Source organism: Neophocaena asiaeorientalis, unplaced genomic scaffold, assembly GCF_003031525.2.
Source record: "Neophocaena asiaeorientalis asiaeorientalis breed wild unplaced genomic scaffold, Neophocaena_asiaeorientalis_V1.1 scaffold493, whole genome shotgun sequence".
NCBI lineage: Eukaryota > Metazoa > Chordata > Mammalia > Artiodactyla > Phocoenidae > Neophocaena > Neophocaena asiaeorientalis.
The window spans coordinates 85,628-97,095 of NW_020172669.1; the positions used below are offsets into that span (position 1 = coordinate 85,628).

Here is an 11,468-nt window from a genome sequence, read left to right on the forward strand (position 1 = left end):
GCTGGGCGCTGGGGCTGCGCATGCGTCTTACGGCTTCTCCCGGAAGTCGCTTCCTAGGTTCTGAGCGTGAAGTCTGTTCCTAGGTTCTGAGCGTGAAGTCTGTTCCTAGCTTCTGAGCGTGAACCTGCAGAGATGAAGTAAGGCCCCAGAGCTTCCCTCTGAGGGGAGGTGTCGGGGACTGGCAGCCGGAGGTGGCCTGCCGGGGCTGAGGGGCGGGAGAGGCGGGGAGACTAGAAAATTAGTCCCCCAGTTTTGCTCTCCTTTACCTCAGGCCGGGCCGCGCTTACTTGTGCGCTTTTTCGCGCCCTGTGCAGCCCTTTAACTAAGGTTAAGCTGATCAACGAGCTGAATGAGCGTGAGGTCCAGCTGGGGGTAGCGGAGAAGGTGTCTTGGCACTCCGAGTACAAGGACAGCGCCTGGATCTTCTTGGGTGAGGCCCACATCTTTCTCCCGTAGGGCTCCTCATTCTCTCCTGACCTGCTCCCTAACATTTCAGCGTTCCCGCCCTTCAGTCCTCCCGACATTCATCACTCACTTTTATTTCCTTCCGCTCTCTGCCTGTGAATCCGTTTTCCATGTCTTTTCTCTCCCCCATTTCTAGTTTTCTCTCTCTGCCAAGTCAGTGCTCATGATAGGTACTGCTTGTCATTCACTATGCTAAGAATCGTGCCACTTGGTTTCTCAGAGACTTTTTTTTTTTTTGCGGTACGCGGGCCTCTCACTGTTGTGGCCTCTCCCATTGCGGAGTACAGGCTCCGGACGCGCAGGCTCAGCGGCCATGGCTCACGGGCCCAGCCGCTCCGCGGCATGTGGGATCTTCCCGGACCGGGGCACGACCCCGCGTCCCCTGCATCGGCGGGCGGACTCTCAACCACTGCGCCACCAGGGAAGCCCTCAGAGACCATTTTTATCACCCCCGTCCCCCCATTTATACAACTAAGGAAACTGAGGTGCAGAGAAGTTAATAGACTTCCTTCCACATAGCTAGTAAGTGAAACAGCCAGAACTATGGGATTCTAGAACTCATGGTCTTAGCCCCTATCCCATATTACTGCCAACTCCCTCCCGCCCCATTCCCTTTCCCTCAGAATTTATTTTCCTCATCTAATTAGCTCCTGCCTTTTATCCATGGTCACATCACCATCTCTGTATTCACTTGTGTCACATCCAGTAATTTGACAGGTTATTCAAAGAGGTTATTGCACCAGACATTGTGCTGAGCATTTTATAAACATTGTTTTATTTAATTCTTATAAAAATTCTGTGAAGAAAGTACTAATATCCCCATTCTAGTGATGAGGAAGGAAACATTTGCAGGGGAATTTATTTCCTATGAAATGCTTAACAGTTGACTTTATAATCCTTAGTCTGTGTGAGTTGGGGTTAATATTTGCATATTTAAACTGATTTTGGATCTTAGCTGTTGAATTTGTAGATAAAGAGCACATGAGTTCAAGATATGTTTATGGAATCTAAGTTTTGTGCTGGAAACTATCTGCTTTGTCCAGAAGATTTTGGGTGTGAGGAGGATTAGTTTGGTTAGGGGTGGCCCCGATCTTTCCACTCAAAGTTAATCACTGTTTTTTCTGTACTACTGCTACATCTTCTATGTGTTTCTGTCATTGCATCAGACTGTGAGTTCTTTGAGGGCAGGCCCTGTTGTTTATTCTTCTTTGCACCCCCAGTGCCTGGCTGGAAGCATGCATGGCACATAGTAGACACTTGGTAAATGTTTGCTGAACTGAAATGTGTTTTTTTCTTCTAGGAGGGCTTCCTTATGAGCTGACTGAAGGGGACATCATCTGTGTGTTCTCACAGTAAGTCCCCTTTCATTTTCTGCCTTCTCAGTCATCAGAATAGTTTGCTTCCATAATGCATTTTATGGCATCACAAAAACCATTTATTTTAATTCTAGGCTGACCGGCCTCCCTGCACAGGGAGGGCTGGAGCTTCTGCTCTAGTTTAGATCAGTCCCAGGACATGGTGCTGGTACTCTCCCAATGTGGAAGATCCAAGAAGTTGGATGATTTAGGAGGCTGTCTTGGGGATTCTGGTCTATTTTTTATTACTCTTTCACTGAGGCCTACACTGGAACAGGCTGGAACTCCCAGGAAGGTACTGTGTTGGCCCATCTCTTCGGGCTCCTTACAAACCCGTGGTAACTCATGATCACGGGGGCCCTTCTGGGCCCACACCTGTGTGGCATTGTAGGATTAGGGCAAAGCACAGAGGAATTGGGAAAAAAACAACAGGTTTAGGCAATAGTTTGCTTGCTTTGTTTCTAGATTAGGGTAAGGTTAGTGAGCAGAGCCAATCTCTAACCGGAGGCTGAGAATCACAGGCTGCTGAGGAATAAGAATGTATAGGAGAACCTTATATTCTTCATTCTGCTATGGGATGATAGCAGCAGCACTGGGTGGGAGAGGGTCTTGGCAGCTCACACTAGTAGTGGCAGCTGGTAGGAGAGGGGTTGGGCACAACCCCAGAGCTACATAGAGTAGTTAGTCCATAGGGCCGGAGGGCCTTGGCAGCTCACAGGAGCAGAGGGCCATGACCCCTGGGCTGTGTAGCCCTCAGGGGAAGAGGACCATGGTAAAAGGGGTTGGGCAAGCAGACACGGCTAGCACACCCTGGCAGAGTCATTGCCATGGCAGGGCATGGTTGGGCCTTCCAGTGGGCAGAGGGCCCTGGCTGAGTGGTTGGGCAACTTAGGGGGCAGCAGGTTCTGGCAGAATCGTTGGGCAGCATATAGGGCAGAAGGCCATGGGAAAGAAATTGGGCAAGAAGAAGGCCATGGGGCTTCCCTGGTGGCGCAGTGGTTGAGAGTCCGCCTGCCGATGCAGGGGACACGGGTTCGTGCCCAGGTCCGGGAAGATCCCACATGCCGCGGAGCGGCTGGGCCCGTGAGCCATGGCCGCTGAGCCTGCGCGTCCGGAGCCTGTGCTCCGCAATGGAATAGGCCACAACAGTGAGAGGCCCGTGTACCGCAAAACAAACAAACAAAAAACAAAACAAAACAAAACAAACAACAAAAAAAGAAGGCGGCCATGGTAGAAGACCCTGAGAGGGACAGAGGCTGCTTCCTCCAACTCCTGGGTATTGGGAAGTTCACAGCAGGTACAGCCTATAATTTCCATCCCTTTGTGCTACCTCTCCCTGATCCAGCCTTCCATCTGGGAGCTGTTTTTGTCTTATTTGCATTGAGTGTGTTTGTTTCACACAGCTAGTGTGTGTTTATTCCAGTTCTCTGTTCTGGCTATACACGTTGCTCTCCATGAAGATTGCCTTTGCGATTGATAACAGTGGCTTTCAAAAAGTATTTTGTTTTCTGATTATCAGAGTAATGTATAGTCATTATAGAACATTTGGCAATACCCTGAGAAAACCATAATTCAAGAAGTCATGTACCGAAATGTTCATTGCAGCTCTGTTTACAATAGCCAGGACATGGAAGCAACCTAAGTGTCCATCAACAGATGAATGGATAAAGAAGATGTGGCACATATATACAATGGAATGTTACTCAGCTGTAAAATGAAACGAAATTGAGTTACCTGCAGTGAGGTGGATGGACCTAGAGTCTGTCATACAGAGTGAAGTAAGTCAGAAAGAGAAAAACAAATACCATATGCTAACACATATATATGGAATCTAAAAAAAAAAAAGGTCATGAAGAACCTAGGGGCAAGACAGGAATAAAGACGCAGACCTACTAGAGAATGGACTTAAGGATATGGGGAGGGGGAAGGGTAAGCTGTGACAAAAACCATTGTGGGGCAGTTGTCCTCCAATAAAGATGTTTAAAAAAAATTATAGTTATAAAAAAAAGAACATTTGGCAAAAAGAAAAAGTATAAAGAAGAAAATAGAATGTACTTTAAGGAAAAGCTGTTAACATCTTGGTGTTTTTCTTTATTGTTCTCTTTTCAAAGTTGGGCGTTATTTCTAATATTTTGCTGTTATAAATTATACTGCAATATACATTGTAGTATATACATCTTTGTATGCATCCCTGATGGTTTCCTTAGTGAAATTACTGGATCAGTATGGTAACATTTTAAAGATGTTTTATAAACATTGCCAGATTACTCTCTGAAAAGGTTGTTTCAGTTTCCACTGGAAAGGTGGTATCAATTTCCACTCTCACTAGAATAGTCATTTTTCTGAATCCAAATCAGTAATCGTTATTTAAAAAAATATTTGCAATACAGCCTCTCAGTATTATTTTACTTTGCCTTTATTTCATCATCAGAGAGGTTGAACATCCTTTCATAGATTTACAGGCCCTTATTATTTCTTTTTCTTTGTAAATTGTCTATTAATATCATTTGCCTATTTTTTTCCCTATTACTGTATTCCTCATTTTCTTACTGATTTTACAAGAGCTCTTCATGTGTTAAGGGTATGAACGTATTGTTGTAACACTTTATCATGTATTGTATTGCTGTGGACTTTTTTTTAATTTGATGTGTTATACTACATTGCTGTTATTCTTATTTCTTGATGCTCATTGTCCCAGTTTGGTCTGTAGTAGTCCCTTCAAGCCAACTCCTGTATTCTTTTTTCTTTTACTTTTTATTTTGAAATAATTTCTGGCTTAAAACAGGCAAGTTATAAAATAGTATAAAGTATACCTGTACCCCCTTCACTCGGAGTCCCCAGATGTTAGCATTTTACCACATATGCTTTGTTATTATTTCTTGCCACCTATACATATTTTTTTTAACCTTTTGAGAGTCAGTTGCAGACCTGATGCCCATTTACTCCTAAATTCTTCAATGTGTATTTCCCAAAATACAAGTACATTCTCTTGTTTAACCTCAGTATAGTGATCAAATTCAGGAAATCAACACTGTTGCAGTATTATTATCTAATCTTATAGACTTTATTCAACTCCACCAGTTGTCCTGATAATGTCTTTTATAGCAAAAGGAAAAAAATGGCTTTCTAGTCCTTAATCTGTGATATAAATTGCAAACGTTTTCTCCTAGTTTGTCATTTGACTTTTGACTTTGCTTATTGTGATCTTTTTGCTATGCAAAATTATTATTTTTTAATTTTTATGCATTCATTTATTCATATGTTTAAATTATGTTATGGTAACGTCGACTTTTTAGGGGATGTACAATCTACAGATTTTCCTGAGTGTGGTTTTAGCCACATCCCATAAATTTTGGTATATATTCCCATTTTTGTTATTTTCTAAAGAGTCTGCCATTGATTTCTTTATTTTACTTTCTCTTTCATCCAGTTGTTAGCTTGGAGAATAGGTTTCAAGTTCTAGGTAGGGTATTTTTTGTTTTAAAATATAATTTCCAGCAGTTTAACATTGTGGTTGGAGAATATGGTCTGTGCTGTTTTTGGAGATGATTGAGGTTTACTTTGAGACCTAGTCTACAGTCAATTTTAATATGTGTTTCATGGATTCTTGAGAAGAAACTCATCTTTTTGTAAAATCAAATATATCTGTACATATACTAGTCTGATGTTAATATTTTTAACAATATAATTGTTATATTATTAGTTATATGTTTATTTGTATTTATATTATATAATTTTATATTACTTAATTCCTCTGGCCTATTTTATCAATTTTATGTGTTATGAACTCAAAGTGGTGTGTTAAAATCTCTCATAACTTTCACTCTTACTTGCTCATCCTATTTTTAATTATAATTTTTGATTTGTTGATTTATGCATAAAATTTCATGACTTTTGTTATGTATTAGGACCTTTTTCAGAGCAAAAGAGCCCTCTTAGTCACATGTAAATGTTTTTTTTTTGTTGGCCTTTAAGTCATCTTTGATCTTAATACTACCATCCATTTCTTAATTGGGTGTTCTTGATATATCTTTGTCTAACTTTTTATTTTTAACCTTTCGTTGTCATCTTGTTCTAGATGTGTCTCCCGTACAGACTATATTATTTGAGTTTTGTCATCCAATCTGAAAGTTTTTGCATTTTAAGTCAATAGTGTCTTAATCTTTTATAAAATAAATAGATATGGTGAAATTGTTAACATTAATTTGGTACGGGACAAGAAGACTGGGAAATCCAAAGGATTCTGTTTCCTCTGCTATGAAGACCAGAGGAGCACAATTCTGGCTGTTGACAATTTTAATGGGATCAAGGTGAGTATGCTTACTAAGCAGAACTTTTCCTTCATGTAGGGCTTCAGTTTCATTTCCCACCTGATAGCCACAGGCTCAAGGGCAGTACGGGTCAGCTGGGTGTGTTGTGAGGGTTGCAGAGGTTTGGGGACATATTGACCAGGAAATGATCCCAGAAAATAATTCCATTGGCTCATGACTCTGCCAGCACTTGTTCCTTTTACCCATCTCTTAGCAAACCATCTCCTCAGGAGCATAGGTACCATGACCCCCCACTCCCCTTCACCCGGCACCCAACCAGGCCTCTATTTCTCACCTTTCCCTCCTCACACTCCACTCTCATTTCTGGTATACTGGAGAACAAAGAGACTAGCAAATGCTGCTCTTCCATGCTGTCCTGTATCAGGAAATTTGGGGCTCCATCATGGTTTCATGGCTGAGGACATAGCCATGTATGTCTGTCATATGTCTCCACTGACTTAGCAGTACTGGGCCCTGGAAATTCTCTAGTTAAAATCTGATGACAAATTCTACAAAAGTAACTCATTCTGAAGTTTTCTCTCCTCTGTTCCCCTCTCTCTTCCACCCTTGTAAGTGAGACGTTTGGCTAAGAGAAGGGGATGGGGCAAGTCAGGCTTATCTGTGCTCCACGTGGTCCCTATGCTTGTTTAGGAAAAGCACTGCCGTTGAACGAGCATTGTCACAGGTCAGAGGGGTAACTCTTGACTTGGAGAGTTCGTCACTGACTGCACCAGTGTGGAACAACTGGAGATTATAGGACAGGGTGGAAAAAGGTTCTAGGCTTGATTTTTAAGAGAGCCGGCAGTCAAAGGGAGTCACCATAAAGGGAAGGTTTTCAAAAATGTTTTGAAATGGGGAATAAGATAGATGATAGAAAGTGCTCAGGCTTAAAGGTAAGAGTAAAAACTTGCTCTTGAATGGAACAGTAAAAGCCAGACATTTCAAATTTCAGATGGCTTTGTCTATAGAATAAGTCTGTATCTGCCTGAATGTTTTTGTTTTAAGTAAGGGGTCAATTTTTTGTTGTTCACCTGGAGAGTTGTGCTTTGCAGTGATAGTATCAGTGTGAGCCAGTTGTTCCAGTATGGTGGGGGTAGAGCAAGGTGTGAGGGCTTAAGAAAAAAAAAAATAGTCCTTTCTAGATTCCTTCCCCCCTCCCAACTATTGGTCTGCTTTGGCCTTGTCCTAATTGCTGTGTCGAGAAAGCAGCTGTAGCATTGAGCTCAATTTCAGGAATTCCCTCTTGCTGCCAGGCTTTTTCATGGTGTGTTTCACTGTGGGTGTTACAGATTGAGGGTAATTCATTGTTTGTGCGTCTGAACTCTTACAGTTTTCCGTGCTGCTTGTGCTTTGGGGCAGTACTTCCCAGGCTCTTTTCACTTCATGGCACACGTAGAACGTGAAGATATTAGTATGGCACTCTGGGGTAAACTGATGACGCTGCCTAGTACAACTGCCCTGGGGGCTCCAGCTGCGCCAGGCCCCACCTGGCTGCCCCAAGGGCTGAGCGAATTAATGTGTAGGGATATGTGCTGTGACACACCAGTTGGGCAGGTCTGCTTTCAAGATTTCCCGAGAAATAGAATAGCGGGAGGGTAATGGGTATGGTTCAAACCATGGATTTCTGCAGCTGGGTTCAAATAGTTAGATAGGAGGGCTGTCTTTGCTGAAGCATTGCCTGTCTGTCTTAGATCAAAGGAAGAACTATCCGAGTGGATCATGTGTCTAACTATCGGGCTCCTAAGGACTCAGAAGAAATGGATGATGTGACCAGAGAGCTGCAGGAGAGGGGCTGCGGGGCTCACACTCCCTCACCGAATTCATCTGAGGGCTCTGAAGATGGCAAATCCACCAAAAAACACAAAAAAGGTAAAGCATTAAGGCCCAAGAGAAGATTCTGGGTAGGCTTAGTGTTTGCTCTTCTTAGCATTCAGTGAGAGTTGGTAATCAGTTCTTAAGTGTGAAGGGGGAAGGTGTGGGGAAGCTTACTTTAATTGGGAAAGGAGAGGTATCAGCAGAAGGCTAATGGTATGGGCTGAATTCTGTCCACCAAAATACATATGTTGAAGTCCTAACCGCCCTTCCCCACCCAGTAACTCAGAATGTGACTGTATTTGGAGGTAGGGTCTTTAAAGAGATAATTAAGAGTGGGGGTTGCCTTATACAGCAACTCGACATATCAAGGGTGACAGACATCCAGCTTGGCTTCTCGGGGGCACTTTTCTGGAAGTAGAGACTGTGACTGCTTCACGCTGCTGCCAAGGATGCTTTCCTTTTGCATGTCCTCCATCTTTTCCATCTTCCTTTTCTTATTTTGCCCTTCTTTTTCTCCAGACAGAAAGGAAAAAAAGAAAAGAAAGAAAGAAAAAGAGAAGACTGACCAGGAGGTACAGGCAGAGCAGCCAGCCTCCTCTTCATCGCCCAGAAGCAAGATGATAAAGGAAAAGGATGACCCTGGCTCTAAAAAGCACAGTGGCAAGAACTCAGAGAGGGGTCAGAAGTCAGAGTCCAGGGAGGTGTGGAAGCCCCACCCCAGCTCCCCTGAGATCAGGGCGACCTGCTGTGGTGGAACAGAGGACCGAGAGAGGGAGCTGAGGAAGGAGAAGCCCAAGCACGAACACAAGTCATCAAGCAGGAGGGAAGAGAGAGAAGACAAGAACAGAGATAGAGACAGAGGTCGAAGCTCAGACGCACATTGCAGCCGGCACAGTGGGCGCTCTGAGGGGCGTAGTCACAGAAGTAGAAGTAGGAGTCAAGATAAATCCCACAGGCATAAAAGGGCCCGGCACTCCCGGGACCGGGAGTCCTCTAATCCTAGTGACCACAGGCATCACTGAAGCCATAGCCTGTTCAGCTGCATGGTAGAATTGGAAATAAACTGTGTTTTCTTTTTGTTTTTGTTTGTTTTTCTTTTCTCTGTACACGCGCCTCTCACTGTTGTGGCCTCTCCCCTTGTGGAGCACAGGCTCCGGACGCGCAGGCTCAGCGGCCATGGCTTACGGGCCCAGCCGCTCCGCGGCATGTGGGATCTTCCCGGACCAGGGCACAAACCCGCGTCCCCTGCATCGGCAGGTGGACTCTCAACCACTGTGCCACCAGGGAAGCCCCTGAGCTGTGTTTTTAAAATGCAGTGAAATTCAGTTATGCTTTTACTATTTCTATATGTAGAATATCTGAGCATGAGTTCTTTTAATCCCTTGAGTGTTAGAATCATTGAGAGAGCTGTAGTTTTTAACAGCTAAATGTCCTGGATTTTTGAGCAAAATCCATTGTCCCTGGGAGTATACTTGGTACTTTTGGTACTTAACCGGAGTATGTATCCTAAATTTGGGTTCATAAATATGGCCCTTGAATTTGTGACCCCAATTTATGATGAAATGGCCAGGAAGGGGAAATATCAGGCAATTCTAGAATTCCAGTCTTTGTGAGATATTTAAAACCCTTGCAGTAACCTTTCCAGTTGGCAGGTATAACCATAGAGTAGAGAAGTGTGGCTTCACTAGGCTCAGACAGCTTGCGGTGAATGTGGTAAGGATTCTTAACATCAGCCTGCTCCCTTCCCACCTCCCCTCCCCTCCCCCTTTTTTGAAATTTTAGACGTTTTTTTTTGTTTTGTTTTGGTTGATATGTCTCCACATCTTTTCCTTACAACTTTATTTATTTTATTGAGAAGAAATTAACATAAAATTAGCCATTTTAAAGGGAACATTCAGTGGCATTTGGTGCATTCACAGTGTTGTAAAACCACCAACCCTATCTAGTTCCAAAACTTTCATCATCCCAAAATGAAACCCTGTACCCATTAAGCAGCTACTCTCCATTCCTTCTTCCTCCTTGTCCCTGGCAACCACCAGTCTGCTTTCCATTTCTGTAGATTTACCTATTCTGGACGTTTCATATAAGTGGAATCATATAACATGTGGCCTTTTGTGTTCAGTGACTTTCACTTAGTATAATTTTTTTTTTTACATCTGTATTGGAGTATAATTGCTTTACAATGGTGTGTTAGTTTCTGCTTTATAACAAAGTGAATCAGGTATACATATGTTCCCATATCTCTTCCCTCTTACGTCTCCCTCCCTCCCACGCTCCCTATCCCACCCCTCCAGGCAGTCACAAAGCACCGAGGCAATATCCCTGTGCCATGCGGCTGCTTCCCACTAGCTATCTACCTTACGTTTGGTAGTGTATATATGTCCATGCCTCTCTCTCGCCCTTTCACAGCTCACCCTTCCCCCAAGCTCATACATTCTTAATGGCCAGCAGGCTTTGAACAGCTATGGTAGGTGCCTTTCTTACCACTCTGCTGCTCACCTTTTGACCTTTAGTTCATTAGACAAAAGAGCATTTTAAAAAATGAGGACTGACTTTATTTGAAGCTACAAATGCAGCCATTGAAACAGACCCAAGCAGTGACATCAGGACATAGTAGCTGCCAGATAGCATGTGCACATTCTCTCCTTCCATTCTCACCTCCCTCCCTCTCTTCCTCTTTCTCTGTTTTCTGCCTTTTTGAGGGAGGATGTTCATTTAGACTTCTTTCTAAAGTCATATGATAATACACTTGTTATCCGTAGACTATCTCAAGAAGGATACTCTATCCATTGGTAATAGAAATTGCTTCTGGAGAGGAGAACCAGGTAGCATCTGGGAGAGGAGAGGGAAGGAGCCTTACTTTGCACTGTACCTTTTGTAACTTTTGAATTCCAAACTGGATTGGTATTACTTTTTAACAAAAACAAAGCCATATGTAAGATCAGTGTTGGTCATTATTGTGAACCTTTACAAACTAACTTTAAAACTTATGCTGCTGCCTGTGATGAACTTCAGTATGTAAGGGCAGAAATGAGTGAGTAGGTGAAGGCAGCCAAATTTGTGTATATGTGATATTTGGGCAGAAGTGCCTGCCATTCTGTTTACTAAAGTTCAGTTAACATAACATTTATGGACTACAGGTACAGCATAAGAGACCTTTACTTGCCTTGAATTATTTCCCTTGGGCATTTTGTATAAATCTGAGACCTTCCACTGGCCTAAATTCCTGGATAAAGCCTTGGTATGAGAATGACTAGTGAGTGATCTTCGTCATATGTTTCTGTCCCATGGAAGCAGTTTTTAGCCAAGCAGTGTTTGAGGCCAGCTGGCAGGTGAGGTTCCAATTTGCTATTTGTGATTCCTTGACTTTGATGTTCTCAATGGGGCCTATCCTTTCTCCATCAGTTGAGTTTTGGCAAGTGCAGGGGCACAAATATGATTGGAAACCATGAGCTTCCCTCTGGCCACATTGGTGGTTCGTGTCTCTTAAAGGGACCAAGAGGATGCCTAGAGGCTTCAAAGC

General features: G+C 43.3%; 1 protein-coding gene across 1 annotated transcript; it reads left to right on the top strand.

Annotated features, from left to right (window-relative positions):
• Nucleotides 1-47: 47 nt before the first annotated feature.
• Nucleotides 48-9,026, top strand: RBMX2 (RNA binding motif protein X-linked 2). Its single transcript, XM_024739580.1, has 6 exons — nucleotides 48-137; nucleotides 315-430; nucleotides 1,766-1,817; nucleotides 6,001-6,130; nucleotides 7,822-7,999; nucleotides 8,465-9,026. The coding sequence occupies exons 1-6, from the start codon at nucleotides 133-135 to the stop codon at nucleotides 8,965-8,967; spliced, it is 984 nt and encodes a 327-aa protein (XP_024595348.1). The 5' UTR covers nucleotides 48-132; the 3' UTR covers nucleotides 8,968-9,026.
• The last annotated feature ends 2,442 nt before the right edge of the window (nucleotides 9,027-11,468 follow it).

Excerpts from the sequence above, each read along its gene's own strand:
- RBMX2 (XM_024739580.1), top strand. Across the intron at positions 1,818-6,000 it reads ATCATCTGTGTGTTCTCACA|ATATGGTGAAATTGTTAACA; the intron begins GTAAGTCCCCTT and ends TAAAATAAATAG. Across the intron at positions 8,000-8,464 it reads CACCAAAAAACACAAAAAAG|ACAGAAAGGAAAAAAAGAAA; the intron begins GTAAAGCATTAA and ends CTTTTTCTCCAG.